Here is a 16265-nt window from a genome sequence, read left to right on the forward strand (position 1 = left end):
GGGCTAAATAAGAAATGAATAAGGGACCCTGACTTCTAGCCAAATCTTAGTACCATATAATTTCTTTGCCCTGGCAATTCCAAATCACTAAGCTATCTGTTGTTTGAAGCTCATCTCACTACAAGTTTCCTAGGAAACATACATTTAGGAGCACACTTATGTTAATAAGAACATAGCTCCAGACAATTATTGGCTTGGGATGACGGAAAAGCACTGCCCCTCAATTCACTTATATTCATCACACCCATTAGCGAAACAGATCTAGAGCACAGGGGAAAGAAAGGAAGGTCTGTGCTGCCTGTTCTTTGTTCACAGCACACCTTTGCTTTTGTTCAGAAAGCCAGGGAATCTTCTTATTTCTGGAAGTATGTTTTCTTTTTTCTGAGCTTTAAGTGGATGACAGTTATAACAAAACCCGTCAGGGTTGCTGCCATGGCACAAACCATGTAGGCAATTCCCAGGAATGGGTTACTTCCTCCGCTCCATACCACAGTTGAAAGAATCACATGTTTCTTCCCCTTAAATCTGCTAACAGGGAAATCTGATAGAAGGATGTTAAAGTTTCATTAACAAGGCTTACATTATTTCCAGCAGGAAAGGATGTAGTGATAAGTGCTCAAAATCCTTTCCAAGGCCTAAAGGAGCAAGAGATCTGCATTTGCTGTAAAAGTCCTTTAACTGATCTGCGACCTCTCTACTATTCTTAGTCCAAAAAACCCAGCAGCAACTGGTGGAAAAAAATGCAGATACTTTACATATAATCTCATTGTGGTTCTGGAAATGCTGGGGTTCTTTCAGATTCATAGAATATGCAACTGTTACTGCACTAATTTGACATGTTTCATAATATTTTCAAGCAGTAAACAAAACTCATTGGAAAATGAGCCTTTGGAGAACTTTATAAAAAATGTTCATCTTTCTCTCATATCCTGTCTATCCAGAATGTTTTTACCTGTTATCTCTTCATGTGCAAACTTTCAGAATACAGCGATGCTACAGCATATTAACACCATAGCTACATTGGCTGAGAGCAAGGATAAACTTGTAGTCATCTCGGCATAACTCTTGTTGACCAAGCAACTGCTTTAGTCAGCGATGTTCTTGCTGTTCAGCATGAGAGTGCAGTTTCATCAGGAGAACAATTCCTGTCAGAACACAGCTCAAAGCTGCCAGAGGGCTCTGCTGACGCGGAGCCACACAGCTCAGTGGCAGACGCTCCTCTGCACCTCTTGCTCCACAGTAAGGGTGCAGACACCCTTGTGATTAGGCCAGTATTAAATATTTCAGCTAAAACAACATCTTCAGCCATCTCTTCAATTTCCCACCTTTTGTGTAAAACCTGCTACTGCCATGTTCTGCCTCTGGCCAAAGGTAACCATCTCAGAAGACAAATCCAAAGCCATGTGCTGCCATTTTGAGTAACATGTCTTAACATCTGCACAGGCTAAAGAAAATCCACCTGTACTGGCTTGTCACCCTCAAAACTAGTTTTTTTCATGATGATTTAGTTTGGGATATTTTGCTTGGTTTGGGATTTTTTGCCATTTTATTATACACACCCACTTCCACCTAATGTGCAACCGTCTAATAGTTAAGGAGTATCTTGGACAATATGAAAGGATACTATAGGAAATATGAAAAGTGTAATTTCCTGCTGGGAGGCCATCAGCAAACTGCTTTGTGTGGCTGACACGGCGGTAAAGATTTCTGAATGTAGAAAAGGCTGACACTCGCATCCACACAATGAAGTCATCATTTATATAACCGTTGTTCCTTTCATCTTCCTCATCCAACAAATATACTGGTTTCTGCCAGTAAGGAGGTCTTGCTGTCCCTGGCGAGGAAGAAAGAAAGCAGAAAAGACGGACTGTCAGTAAAAAGGGTGATTGATTGCTTACTTCTTCGGCACCTACTGATATCCAACACAGAATATGAAAGTGACACAAGATGCTGTCCAGTATTGAAAAATTGCATATGCTAGAGAACATTTCACATCTAAAAATCTCCATTCACCTCCGACATGAATGAACAAATATGTTTAGCAATAAACAATAGTTTAGCAATACCTGATGGGTCAGTACACATTAGAAACCTCCAGCCCATGAAAAACAAAGCAACTTGCACAAATAAAAGTACTGTTCATTCTAGCTCTTCAGCAAGGAACATACTCTCTACAGGGAGGAGTTTAGCTTCAGTTTCTACACATTAATTCACTCCTGTACAACTAGAAAGGCACCCAAAGATGGTTAAATAAATTCTGCATATTACCTTTTTGCAGTCAAAAAGCGCATTCTATGATATTTAGAATATGCTATATGAACTACTTAGATGATTAACTCTTTGAGGCAGAAAGAAGTTTCTTTCATATGGCATCTAGCATAGCAATGCCCTAATCCAGAATAGAGAGTTTTTAGCTGCACTTCAATACGGATGAACCCTAACACAAAAACAGCCCTAGCAAATGACTGTTTGAGAGAACTGCTGAAGATGGCAGTCTTGCTTGGCTCACAACTGCCTAAGAACCTGCAAAGGCAAGAAGAAGGAAAGAAGTGATATGCAATTCTCCTTCACAGATGTTTTCGATAGAAAAACTAAAGACAGATTACATCCTTACCTTCTCTGGACAGACTATACTGTTATAAGAAATAATACAGAAGGGTGTTGACAAAGGCTAGCTTCGGCCTTCTGAAACCCCTCTCTCTCAGCTTCTACGGTCAGCGGAAAGAGAAAGAGAGAATTTTGCTAAATCTGGCTTCTGCTGTCAGTCACCCTCAAGGGCAGCTTCTTCTACCAGGTATTTCTCCGGGGAGTGGTTTCCATCTCAGCATGGGAGACCTCCATACATTGGGGTTGGGGAGGAGAAGCCATAGAAAAATAAGGAACGCCAGTAGAACCATACTTACCTGCAAATGCAGAAGAAAGATTGTGTGATTTTGGATTGCGAAATTTCACATTTTTATCTGTCCACCAACTGTTTCCGGTCTTCAGCAGTGGAACTTGGATAACAGATGAGTTAAGATTGTAAAAAAGATCAATAGTATCTGCAGGGAATATAAGAGGCAATATGTATGAGTAAAAGACAGGTGTTTACAATCATTCTAGTGGCCAGCATGACTAATGAAAACTGACACACTGAAGTACCTTTCAAGTGAACAGAAAAGAAATCTTGTATACTCCACAGGAAGAAGAATTATCCTTCCTGAGCCTTAGAACTTTTACATTTTTCAAGACTGAACATATTCCTACCAATATATTCTATTGAATCCTTGTGTAGAAATATGTGCAAATATCTTTTGTCCCTCAGCTCCTCTGTGACTAACCTCTTTGCAATTTACTTTTGGAGTTAAAGGGGGAATGCTAGTTACAGGAGTTACTCTGCTACTTAACTTTCCCTAGATTTTGTTTGACAGTTATCCTGAACTGGTCGTTTTGCTGTACAACCCGTGTTTTGAGGCAGTAGGGGAGAGGTGAAAGCACAGTCAAGGGAATCCATGACCCTTGGGAGAAAATTTTGCTTTAGTTTTATGCTAACTAGACCTTGTCTACCAGCTTGGCCACAAATATTATTTTAATCAAAAGCCACTTAGTTAAAATTGTGCTGACCCCTGTCATCCTGTTTCGCTGGGCAAAGGTATTTGTTTTTCCTATGATATTTTCTTACTCAGATTAATTAGTTTAACACATAGAAAAAACATTTTAGGTCTTGTTAGCATCTATGTAAATATCTAGGCAGCCAATGAGATGACTGCCAGGGGCATTAGAAGATACAAATGGAGATGGGCTGCATTTTAGGAAACATCGAGAACACAACTCAATGGCATGAACACTACCAAACAGTTCCAAAAACGTACAGTCAGACACTCTTCTGGGTGAATGATTATTCCCTGCCCCACTACGTCCGCTGCTGTTTGTTACTGGCTTATTACTTAGAGTCACCAATTCCGGAGCTTTGCCTGTTTAACTGCTTGTCTGACTGCTCGCTTACCCGCTACCTCACATTAAAAATCTCCGTAGCAGGAACTTGGCGGGCTCCCTCACTTTACAGATTAGAGAGCAAATAGACAAACAGTTGAACAGTCATAAGGGAATGGGAAGCACCACCTCGCAGAAGAGAGGGACAGTAATGAGTAACTGGAAGAGGAATTCATCACTCTTCACCCACATCACCACCAACCGGAACATTTCCTCATGCTGTGCCTTAAGGACTGACACAAAGGCAGGCACTGGAGGATTTACCTTCTGCATTTTAAAATTTTACTATCCCTAGTTCTCTGCAGGAGAATACTGTTCCTATAGCCATGGCTCCAGGACATTGTGGACTGTGTGCCAGTACCTCAGCTGGCCTAGGTTTGAGCCCTACAGCCCAGTCCAGTAATTGAGCTTCCAGTGGAGCAGGTGAGGACAGAAGAGACAGATGAAAATCAAATGGATCTAGAAGTTACTGTGCACTGCTGTCTCTCACAACCCCTCTGGTGCGGGTGGAACAGCTGCTTGAAAAACAGCTGCTGCATGGCCAAAAACTGCTGTGTGGCACATATGAAAAGTGGAGGAAGAAAAATGGTGGAGTGGAGGAGCAAAATCTCTAAAAAAATTTTTTGACCTCTTTGCTCTGAAAGAAATGCATTCTGAAACTGTCCTGCATCCACAGCTAGAAGCCCTTTTCTAGGTTTCAACCTAAATGTATTCATAGGCAGATTATGCCCACTGGGTTACTATAAACAGGATCAAACCCAGGATCAAATCAATTCAAGTAAGATTACATATGGGCTTTCAGCATGCAAAAACAAAATAAAATTGTGTATAGATCCAAAGGTTCAAACCAATTTCAGGAACACGTCACCTCCTTCTAAGCACTCCACTGTGGGGAGGCAGAATCTGGGCTCTTCCATCACTTTACAAGAATGTATTTTTTAGCATCGAAGTACACTAAGTCTGTTGTGTACATCATCATCCCTCTTTCACCAGGGCACTCAATTCCTCAGTCCTCTAGTAGATTCACATTGAGGAATGCCTTAGTAAATGAAAAATCTTCCTCAGTTTCAAAATGAGAGACAAGTTGCTCAACAGTAAGGAGCAGAGCCCCATATCCATTTTAGAAGCACTGCCAGACAAAATCCTAGGTGAGAGAAGGAGAGAAATCCTGCATTACCAGGACTTCGTGGGCTTGGGGTAATGGCATAGTTTCAAGCGGAAATTAATAAGCCAGATGTGAAAGGGAATTACCATTGAATATGCTGTTGGCAATAGCACCGCACGGAGCCATTGGTGTTCCATTTCGGTAAGTCGTGAAAGGCGCACAGTAGCTCTTCTGAATCTGCATTCAAGGTCACAGAACAATTAGGCACAGAACCCGTGGGGTTTTGTTTTGATTTACTGGTGTTAATGTTTTCCTCTCATTTCCTCTTCTGAAAAGCCACTGAATAATTAAAAGTCTCCAGTACCTTTTGGTCACACTAGAGGTACATCCAAACGAACGAGTCTGTAGTTGAGGAATATCTTCCATATAGCAGGTACAGTAAGCAAACTTAAGATCTTCACCAAATTCTGCTGCAGACTTGCAAACTCTAGACCACAAGCACTCATTTTGGGACCTGCTCTGGCAACATAGCTGCAATTTAATGTGTTCCATTGCAGCCCCAACTTACCCTAGAACATCTTATTTTTCTTTCTTTTAAATTTTGATGCAGACTGCTTCAGTGATGGAGAACAGGAGATGCAGTTAGCCACATTATTTAAATTCTCTGTGGGGAAATCTTGACATATGAATGCACAGAAGGAAAACAAAAGGCTCATCTCAAATTCATCACCTCTCTACTACCCTAATTCCTGAAAAGCTATAAATCTTCACATTTAAGGACACAAACAACATTTCCAAATAATTCTGATAAGCTGTGTATCTGATCGACACAAAAGCCAAAAGCCATTGCACCTGAATGCAAATGAACAAGCTGGCCGGACACCTGGAGAAGCAGTTGTGTGAGGAACATGTCTTGAGAGCTACAAGAAGCATTTTATAAAAACAACAAATTATGATGGGACAACTCTATCAGCTGACAGGACAGTGCATGGCATATTTTAACAGAAGCTACTTTTTAGCTAAAGAAAACACATTATAGATTTGTAACGAAAACCCAGAGTTAATGCAATGATTGCAGTCTCCAATTTCTTCACGCAGGCATGCTGCACCTGTCTCCTCTTCAAATCCCCAAGTTGCATATTTTGGAATGGTACAGGATGACCTATTTCACCTCATACCTTTTCCTCATCCACTTCCAAAGCCAGATGGCAAAATGAAAGATCCAAAATAATTTAATTCCCTAACCCAAATAAAAACACATATCAAAAGAATAAAATTGCTATCTAAGAAGACTAAAAACACTAGAAGGAAAAGCTTTCTGTAATTATATTTGAAAGCGAGTTTTTTTTTTTTAATCACAATCCCTAAAAGGTGCAGGTTAGAGACCTGCAACATTGGACTGACATCTTTTATTTATTATTTTATTTAGTCCTCCCTTATTAACTTATTACAAATGGGCCCTAGCAACCAGAAAAGCAGAGACCAAACACTGAAAATCTGTACCTTCTTATTACTCCCTGGAGTCATCTTGACACATTTATAGTTATGCTTACTTAGCTCTCCATACAGTCAAAGACCCACCTGATGAAAATATTGATGATCTCATAATATAAAGAAGAAAACTTACATTTACATCTCGACCCAACAATTGTTCATTACTTCTCGATATCACGTATCGACGGTGGTTCTGATAAAAGTTTTGCAGGCCATAGTACATAAAAACATCACCCTAGAATTCAAGGACAAATCCTTTTAATTAGATAAGTTTCAGCAGACAAGAGAAATCTTATTACTCACTAAAAAAAGAAAGGGGAAGGGATTGTTGATAACTGCATTCCAGACACACTGGCTAAAATCTATTCCTTACCCCACTGAAAGTCATTGTGCTTTGGCACAAATTAAACATACTTCAAATCCCCAAATGAAAAATAAAATTAAAATGCGTGATTATTATTTTACTCAAGATGGCAATGACTGGCCATGATCCTGCAACGATTATGAATAATTTCATGGAGGCACCTGTTTTCCATAGAAGCAAGGTGCCCAAACAACTTCAAAAAGCAGCCATTAGCTCTTAATTCCTTCAGATTTTTTTTGTAAAATAGGGCTGTTTATCCTAAGTTGCTTGAACCCTTTGGAAAGTTTAGCCCCATAATTTAAAGGAGAATGCTAGGCAGGCAAATATAAGCTGGAAAGAAGATTATTAAACTATTCTAAAATCATAATTCAGTTAAATAATCTTCTCATCTAAAACACTACTGTAGTTGAAGGATTACTCACAGAATATTTTAACAGCCTCTTTAATATTTAAGAACCCTAAAGTGACTTTGTAATTTAAATCACACTGTAATTTTAAGGGATCATTTATGCAGTACTAAGCATAAGATCTCTTTGGCAGAACATGAGGTGGTTTAAGAACATCAGTAACATTACCCAGCAGTTTAGGACAGGAAATGAAGGATATTTTTTCCAACTGAAACTGCAGAATGACATTACTAGCCTTGAAATGTATGAAGGATCTTAGAGATTAACTGCATAACCCCTGTCAAAAGCACTATGGGGGCTTTCTTAGGACAACTGCTCAGAGCTTCAGTTTTATTTCTCATTTGAGAGCTTAGCATTGCGGTAACAACTAACACCAGGCCAAGTGCAAGGGTTTGCTACTGACTCAAAGAGAGGGAAAGAGATCACCTCCTGAATCAACAGCATTTCCTCCCTCCCCTAGTCTTGGAGATATCCTTGGATCCTTGGAGAATTCTCTTGGTAGCCCTTTTTTAACATGTGCCAAAATCAATAGTAAAGGCAAATGTGTAAAATTTTGAGTATTTCGTGTTCATAAGAAGTACAAAGAAAAGTACAGTCAGGAGCTCCACAGAGCAGAATTTATGTATTTTATCATACAGTGATATAAGTAACAAGAGGTTACTAAGCAATTTGAGCTGGATTCTCACATCCACTTACCAGCATATCTTCCTTTAGCATGAAGTCAACAGAACAGTAGCATTCATTATTCCAATTAGAGGAATTTTCACGAAGTTTTGAACAATCTGAGCATTCATCTGAATAATTAATCTGTCACAGAAGTGAACAAGTGCAGAATATTGTACTAAAGGACATGGACATAGGAAAAGATTAGTGTTTTAGCTTCAAGAACTCTCAGAGCAATTCTCTTCTAAAGGTTCTGGACTGTCAACAAGTATTGTTAAAAAACAAAACCAAAACACAACAGAGGTATAGAGAATCAGGACTTGGACTCACCACTTAGATTGGCACATTTAACCCCTTGTTTAAAGCTGCTTTAGAGTCTTTCGATGATTGTTGGAGAACCATTACATTCACTCCTCAGCAAATGAGCGCTGAGCAGACTTCAACAATTTGGTCTGGCTGACCAGGTAATGCTTGACAAACACATCAGAATTCCCTCATTAAATGTGGCCTGCCCCTCTTGAACAACAACCTGGATGTAGGGCTGAGAGTTGGCTCCAAGCAGAAGTCTGTGAACACCACCACAGGCAAAACCAACGCTACCTCCAGGAGACAATATTTAAACATCATCGCTCTCTGCATTTTAAGATTTTGCCCCAGCAAATATTTATGTTCTTTCAGTGCTGAACACTATCAAAGGGACTATTTTATTTCTCTTTAAACACCCAGGAAATAATGATGGCATTTCAGATGTTACCTAGTGTTAACCACTTTTTATCAGTGACCACTTATCTCTGAGGATTTTCACAGGAATATTGGCTGTTGGACATGCGTACAATGCATGGAGCCATTGCTGCCACCTTTATCCGGAAGCACAAATTCAAACTTTTTTCACCAAACATAGCCCAGTTTCTCCTTACCAGAATACTAAGAACAACCCCCCCGAACAAACCTGGATCTCTCTGACGCTGTTTGCAGACAGTACGAGACAGACTCCCACAGAAAGGCAGAACACTCCGGTGACAAAGAAGCTGGAGAGCACAGTTGTAATAGTGAGCTGGGGCTTCCAGGCTGGCAGCTTCTGTTGTTTGAAGGCACTGTTATCCGGACACCTGGAAGGATGTGTCTGTGCTTCCTGACTCTTCTTGTTTTTCATATTCTTCTTGGTGAGAGGAAGGAATAATATACTTGGGCTGGAGGGTGTTTAAGCTGAGATACTATCCTTTCTGTTGGGAAACTGCACTGTTTGTTCAAACCTGCATTATGACGAGGAATTACTTATTAACTAGATCTCTCTCTTCCTCATTTTTACTTTTGTGCCTGGATCACCACGATCAGCTTGTGCCAATCACTTGATTGTGTAATTTAGTCAGAGCATCCAGCTCATGCCTCCTGGAAAGACTTAAATACATGTTTTTTTCCTGTCCCACAATTCAGTAGTACTTGTTATGTCTTATTCATTTGTAGAGATACTGGAATTCCTGTGCAATCTTGGATTCATGATTTCTTCTTCCTTCACCTTCATAGCTGCCCAGCTCAGAAGCATGGGATAAAATGAAAGAGGCTTTACTCCAGTTGCACTGGATGCCATTGGGGAGGACTGCTGTGGCCCAGAGGCTCTCTTCTAAATGTTCTAATGCCAACCTACATTGCTTTAGAAGACCAAATCAAATTTTCTTAACCTATTACATTCATTGCTATTGATCTAGATGCAGTTTAGGTTTGTAAAAAGGGTGCACGCTCTTTATAGTATGAGGGCAATTAGCTCTAAAAACATCAATTTGGATCAATGGCCTCCCAAGATGCTGATGAGTTGCCCACCTATATTCATCCTGGCCTTCTATGAAAAAAAATTGTTTTCACTCCCTTGCTATCCACAATGACAACAGAATCACCCAGAGACCATCTCCTTTTAATTAAAGTGGACAAACAGCAGAATATTTTTCGCATGCTTTAGCGATTTAACCAAAATAAAGTCTCAATTTAATGTACAGATATTTTGAATTTAATTTATCATGTAATACCAGAAAATAGCATTTGGTCAAGTGTAGGATAGGTGAAAAATATAAATTCACACAACACTGTTAAAGACCCTCTAAGGCGAGAACTAGCAGGGATCAGCTTACCACTCATGAGAGAAGCAAACGTGTCCTTTGGGACAGCAGAAGGAGATATCAGGGAATTGAGCTCTGGGAAGACTTTCAAACCCACGTTCACTCATCTTAAATGTCTTATTAGTGACATAAAATAGTAAATCTAACAAGTGAATGCAATGTACATCTAATTGCAACATCACATTGCCTGTGCAATAAAAGTCTTTCATACTAAAACTACAGACAAAATATCTGTTTTATTATTAAAAGAAAGGAAACTCATAAAAAGTTGCAATGTGCATAGGCCTCTGAAAAGTCAAAATTCTTAATTCAGTCACCCGCTGATCACTTGCCAATCGCAGACAGGATCATAGTAAACTACAACTGCAGACTACTTTCTTGTTGGTAAAACCATTAAAAGAGTCCCAGCTTCACAGATCCCTCTCTGCACAGCTTTATAATATTCATCTCCAGCAGGTCAATTGTTTCATTCTTTATCTGGAAAACAAACAAACAAAAAAATCAAACAAAGCACCAACGGTTACTGATAATGCTTTGGGTATGCACCACTATTTAGTTTATTTACTTAGGCACTTTATTACGGGATTCAAAATTAAAGGAGAGGTTCCTGTACAGAGTCCTGAACTCCAGAATGTTTTCATTTTGTAAAATATCTAACTGCTCTGCCATCCTAAGGTACAACTATAGTTCATATAGTCACATCTAATGTAGCTACAAATAAGCTGTAACTGGTATGGAGTTGATAAAGCCTGCCATGGCGAGAGATCCATGCTGGGCTGCAAAATTCTTGTGGGACTTTCCAGAGTATCATCCCGTAGCAGTAAGTCCAATGGCAGCATTGCACTACTACAGCCACAACGTTGTTAGTGTCTGAAACACTGGAACAAAAGTGAAACACAGGTCTACATGAGCTGCATGCAAACTACTTTGGATTATAATATAGATATGCCTGTAGTTTATTGCTTATCTAAAGATAAAAGACAAATGTATATGAGAATGAACTTTGGCTACATACTTTAGCAGGGAAAGAAGCCTCTCTGATATCATCATTACTCTGGAGCTTTCTTATAGTTACTTTTTCCCACTTATGTATAACTTATTGGCAAATTTTCTTAACTTATTGGCAAATTTTCTTTAGGGATTATACCCCTCCCTGCTTTCCCTTGGCACAGGAATAAATGATGCGAGAAATCTGACCAGTCTCTACTACACACTAGTTGTGCTACATCAAGGTAAAAATGGTTTTCTTCCTATGACAGGTCCATTTCTTACAAATCCTTTTACTGAGATAGGTCATGAAACCTGAAACTTAAACTTTTAGTATTTTCAAATCTGGTCAAGGCTCAGTGCTTGTAATGGTTACAGAAGGAAAAAATATAGTCTGTTATGCAAAATGTTTGAAAAAACTCCATTTGAATCTTACAAACAAGTAACATTAGGAGTTGAAACAGCTCTGTATTGTCATCTACATCTATACAGGAAGCTTTCAAAGCAGGAAACTTGTCCTTTAGACTTATTAGAAGTAAACAATCAATTTTTATTTAAATCTTTACGCTTTAGCAGAACTCAAGCTCCCCAAGATGGAGTCTGACAAACTCATTCATCCCCCTCCTCCTGCTTCTTCACAAGCTTTGTTTTTATTTCCTTCTCTCCACTGTTTGGGATGAACAGAGCAAGAGACATAGGAAAAAAAGACAGCATTAATTAATGAGATGTTGAGGCAACTAAAAGAGCCCTGGATCAGGGTGATCTCCATTCTGTGAATATGATGGGATGCAGGAGTGATATATGGATATATGGGATAATTAACATATTTATTAGAATACACCCCTGTGTGCATAATATTCTACTGACTATGAAGTGAGCACAGGAACAGCAGGTAGCTTGCACCTTTAAAATGAAGCTACAGATTTTCTCTTCAGTGAAAAGAAAAGTATATGTGTTTCCAGCTGTTCTTGCTTTCTACTTATTTCATTATACAGACTGGTTTATTTATACTGAAATGTATCCATACAGCACCTTAGAAATGAGATGCAATTATTGACAAAGTGAAGTTTGCACTGGAAATGGGTCAGTGTGCCTCATTCACAATTTTAAGGGCAGAGTTTTCCCTCCACAACCAACACAGGATGCAAAAGAATTAGTACATCTAACCACCAATTCTTTAAATTGTGTTGTTGGCCGTATAAATCCTCTGAGGAAATTTGTGACTATTATTGCTGTAGTTTTACAATTATGTGCAGAAAATGGAAAGTCACTTGCAAAAAGCAGATTGCTAATGAGCATGCATTTGACAAATTTTATACAAGTAGGAGAGCAAGATGCTCTGCTAACTAAGACAGTATTCCATATTTTAAGTCTGCTTGTTGCCAGAATGATCCATTGGTTTCCACCGTGTCATGATGCCTTGTCTCTAAAACATTATCTGGGTACCTTTTATTACTTACATTTGGTATAAACAACTTCTGGTAAATCTGTCTGCTGTCAGCAGCAGCACATATTGCTGCAAGATGCTTCACTTACATAGCTCAAGTTATGAAAAACATTTCTGTATATTTTGTTATCTGAGCCACAGGGCATGTTTGAAGACTTTTCTGTAATCACAAATACACTGTTCTGTAATCATACATACATATCTATTCCTTAGGTTACTACTATACATGAAGGTGTAACATTCCTACATATTCGGTTTCAACTTGAACTATGCCTGACTTCTGAGCATTTACTTCTGTTATTTTAATATTAAGATAGCCATTTTCCCTTAATAAAATGCAGCTGGAGTCACAATTTTTGGACTGTATTCCCAGACAGGCATGCAGAAATGCAGTGATACTACCTATAGGGAGCTGAAAGGGATAGCTCAGGTTTGCAATAGACCAAAAACAAGTATTAACAATATAATTTTCAGCTTTTTGAAGTGGATCACCTATAGTCTGTGTGTATACCTGCTCCATCTGACTTGCAAAAATTCATTCCACCCCAGCCTTCAACTTTGGAACTACTGTCTTGTGCTAATGCTTGTGACTTCTAATTCTTTGGTCTTTAAAAAATTCCTGCACTTACAGGTGAATGCAAGCACCATACAAAAAAGCCTTGTGTATTTACCACAAGAGGGAGCCTTCTTGCCTCAATAACCAAAGCTGTTCTTTTTTGCTACTTCATTTCTGCAATGTATTTTTGCGGGCAAGGCACGTTATCCAATATTATTAGAAAGGTGCACCTTTGTGTATGTGGGTCTGTAATATAAAGCACATTCAAATACACAGATAAGTGAAGAGCAGGATTAATGACTAACAATTTGTTTCACTTGTGAAAGAGCTCAATGTCTATATGCAAAAAAAGTCCTCTTCCCCTGGAGATTCTGAGTATTGGTCTGCTCTAAAGGTGTTTAACACTGGGCAGGAAAATGGGAGCTTTTTAACAATGATGCATGGAGGAATCTGCTTCTTTCCCTCTCTGCTGGCTAAATACAAGTTGATGACACACAGCACACGGTAAACATGCCTCATGACAGCAATAAATATGAAAGCTGGAATACAGAATTGAAAAGAAGGATGAACTATCAGGAAAGGAGTCTACAGATGACAGATGGCTTTTCATGGTTTGTACCCTAACTCTTGCAAAACAAGGGGAATTGCCTATAGCTTTACTCACAGGAAGCTATCTTACCCTCAGCTAGAGGCCAGTAAAAGCTTCTTCAAGGGTTTTACTTGGTTTTTGACAAAACTTTTGCACAGGGTCCTCTTACTGAGAGCACTTCCTTGGGACAGGCAGAACAACTATCTAGCATAAACAGGAGAGATTCACAAAACAGTTGCAGAAGTCACAGCTGTGACTTGCAGGATGATTTAACAGAAAAGAACACCCCCCACACCCCTGCAAGTGCTAAGTCTGAGTCCTGAGAGTACAGACTTGCAAGTAAAATGTTGACTCCTTTGTGTTTCTAGACCACTGAAGTCTGCTTTACAGAAAGGAATCCTGACTGACAAGATCTAGGCACTAAATTTGTCTGAATCAAAAGCACTGAGTACACAGAATACAATACATACAGGTGCTTATACAGTACCTCAGGGATATCCATCATTCTCCTTAGTTTCTGATCTCTCCAGTTCCAATCCAGGATCATATACTTTGTGGAGTTCAGGCACAGGCCATCTGAAAAGGCAACACAAATTTCAGTACCAAGATAATGTGACATGTGCTTATCAAAATGATTTTTGGTTTTTACATCCTTTGCTCTCAGTTCCCAAGGAAACTAATCTTTGAACACTAAATACTACATTTGCTGGTTGGAAAAGTAATGCAATGACACTGCAAACTCCCTTAACCACATAATCCCATGCCTTTTTGGAAGATAAACACAGAAGCAGAACAACTACTGTTGCCAGGCTTGTCAAGAGCTAACATCCTGCCAGCAAATAATTCCCCAAGCTTCCTTTCCATGAAACCACAGGAGCTGAATTTCCACTGCTGATGAGGAGCTGGTAAGTTACAAGGACCCAAGCCTGAAAAATCCCATTAATGGGAACTGACAGTGCTCAGCAATTTACAGGATTGGGTGCTATGTGAATGTGAGTCGGGTGCTACCGAAGTATTCCTTTATCCTTCAAATAAATGGTGGTGAGAGAGGAAAAAGGCCCTTTCTGAACTGATCCTCCAGGAGTCCCCATCTGTTTCCCTGGTCTTCTTTATGATGGCCACAATTTTTCACATCAGTTCTTTGACTGCTCTCCATTCTTTAGTGACCTGCCACTACAACACCAAACTGTGACCTTACCATAACCTGCCTCCTCCTAACAATGGCTATGTGCTGATGTGTCGAGCAGTACGGGTTTTGTGTTCGTGGAGGACACAGGAAAGCAACAAAATTATGGTATCCTCGTGCCCCTTTTTGGAAGGAGAAGTACAGTCCCAATCCATAGCCAGTCCTTGAACAAGAAACCACAGCTGGAGTGAGGCAGTGATTATAAAGTGGAACAGAAAGAGTCACTTTATCATTTTGTGATTTTGTTGTTTGTTTGGGTTTGTTTGTATATAATGTCCACTGAGTAAGTAAAATTACTCAAGACTTGGGAGGAGAAAAGGAGATTTATATAGAATAATTAATTTCATTACATGGCAAAACAGGAATAGAATCAAATCAGCAAGCAAATCTCTTCTCCACCCCCCCACAAAAGTTTACACTGAGCTCAGAGTGATACATGATACAACAACTTCTGCCATTACTTCCTTTTGATTCTTTTGCAGTGTTTGGTTTCCTGGAACTTTAAATCTTACACCAGAGTTTTGCAATCACTTACAAGTCTGCACAAATCAGTATTGCTGCCAAAAGAGGAAGTCCACCACCTCTGCCTGCTCATTACCCAATTTTGCATGTGGGTTGCATTTCGGGTTAGTTTTAATTGGGATCAGTTCACTGAGCTGCCAAACAGACTCTTGTGTGGGTGGGGTGTGTGCGTGTGTGTGTGCGTATGTGTGTGCGTGTGCGTGTGCATGTGTGCGTGCGCTACTCCATCTTTGCGTAGTAGTATTGATTCATGCCAATTTAAAGAGATCGTGAAATTAAATGTTAGAATCTTGACCTCATTTTGATCAACACAGTAGAAGTGGAAAAATAAAACTCCACAGCTTAGTCACCAAATCCACAGACTTTAGTCAGCCTAAGACCATCAAAAGCAACAGAAATCTCACTTCTTGCACCATGTATAAGTTACCTACTGAAAAAACCCTCCTTGATCTCCTACCTTGCTCCACTAGCGCTTTTATTCTCCCAGGAGTTCCCACTCCAATGTGGAAGACACCTTTTTCCAACATAGTCATCTGTTCTTTTATCTAATTTGAAGAGAGAAAGACAAATCACAGTAAAATCACAACTGTTTAAAATTTGTTCTCAAAGAGTATTTCCAGGATGGAAATAAATTCAAGATGACACAGCTCTCCTTCTAGGATACTATCAAGTAGCAAATGTAACTCATCTTTCAGACTGTCAGACTGATAAATTTGGGAGAGAGTTTAAGAAACACAACAGTCAGCTGGGCATCAGACTTTTCTAGAAGGTCAGTTGTTTTCAGCTTTGAAAGTCTCCCATGGTACCAATTATTTCATGAGGCATGAACAGAATGCTTCCTTAAGTATTTAAACGAATTCTC

The 16265-nt window shown here is 39.4% G+C and overlaps 2 protein-coding genes across 5 annotated transcripts in view; both read right to left on the reverse strand.

Annotated features, from left to right (window-relative positions):
- Positions 1-233: 233 nt before the first annotated feature.
- LOC112971376 (cell cycle control protein 50C-like) lies at positions 234-9158 on the reverse strand. Its single transcript, XM_026076755.1, has 7 exons — positions 8955-9158; positions 8039-8149; positions 6705-6806; positions 5224-5314; positions 2904-3041; positions 1625-1834; positions 234-541 (listed from the first exon to the last, which is right to left on the reverse strand). The coding sequence occupies exons 1-7, from the start codon at positions 9156-9158 to the stop codon at positions 354-356; spliced, it is 1044 nt and encodes a 347-aa protein (XP_025932540.1). The 3' UTR covers positions 234-353.
- A 1175-nt stretch (positions 9159-10333) lies between these two features.
- The window catches only part of CMSS1 (cms1 ribosomal small subunit homolog), a 250130-nt gene continuing 244198 nt past the window's right edge, over positions 10334-16265 (reverse strand). For all 4 annotated transcript variants that reach the window (XM_026076756.1, XM_026076758.1, XM_026076757.1 and 1 more), the window contains 3 exons: positions 15861-15948; positions 14183-14271; positions 10334-10593 (listed from right to left, as the gene is read on the reverse strand). In XM_026076756.1, coding sequence (XP_025932541.1) covers positions 10510-10593; positions 14183-14271; positions 15861-15948 — 261 coding nt within the window. In that variant the 3' untranslated portion in view covers positions 10334-10509. The remainder of the gene's footprint in view (positions 10594-14182; positions 14272-15860; positions 15949-16265) is intronic.

The sequence above is a fragment of the Apteryx rowi genome, unplaced genomic scaffold, assembly GCF_003343035.1.
Source record: "Apteryx rowi isolate R43461 unplaced genomic scaffold, aptRow1 scaffold_439, whole genome shotgun sequence".
NCBI lineage: Eukaryota > Metazoa > Chordata > Aves > Apterygiformes > Apterygidae > Apteryx > Apteryx rowi.

Excerpts from the sequence above, each read along its gene's own strand:
- LOC112971376 (XM_026076755.1), bottom strand. The coding sequence starts at position 9,158 with ATGAAAAACAAGAAGAGTCAGGAAGCACAGACACATCCTTCCAGGTGT. Across the intron at positions 6,807-8,038 it reads TGCTAAAGGAAGATATGCTG|GGTGATGTTTTTATGTACTA; the intron begins GTAAGTGGATGT and ends CTTGAATTCTAG. Across the intron at positions 3,042-5,223 it reads TGCCAACAGCATATTCAATG|ATACTATTGATCTTTTTTAC; the intron begins GTAATTCCCTTT and ends TATTCCCTGCAG.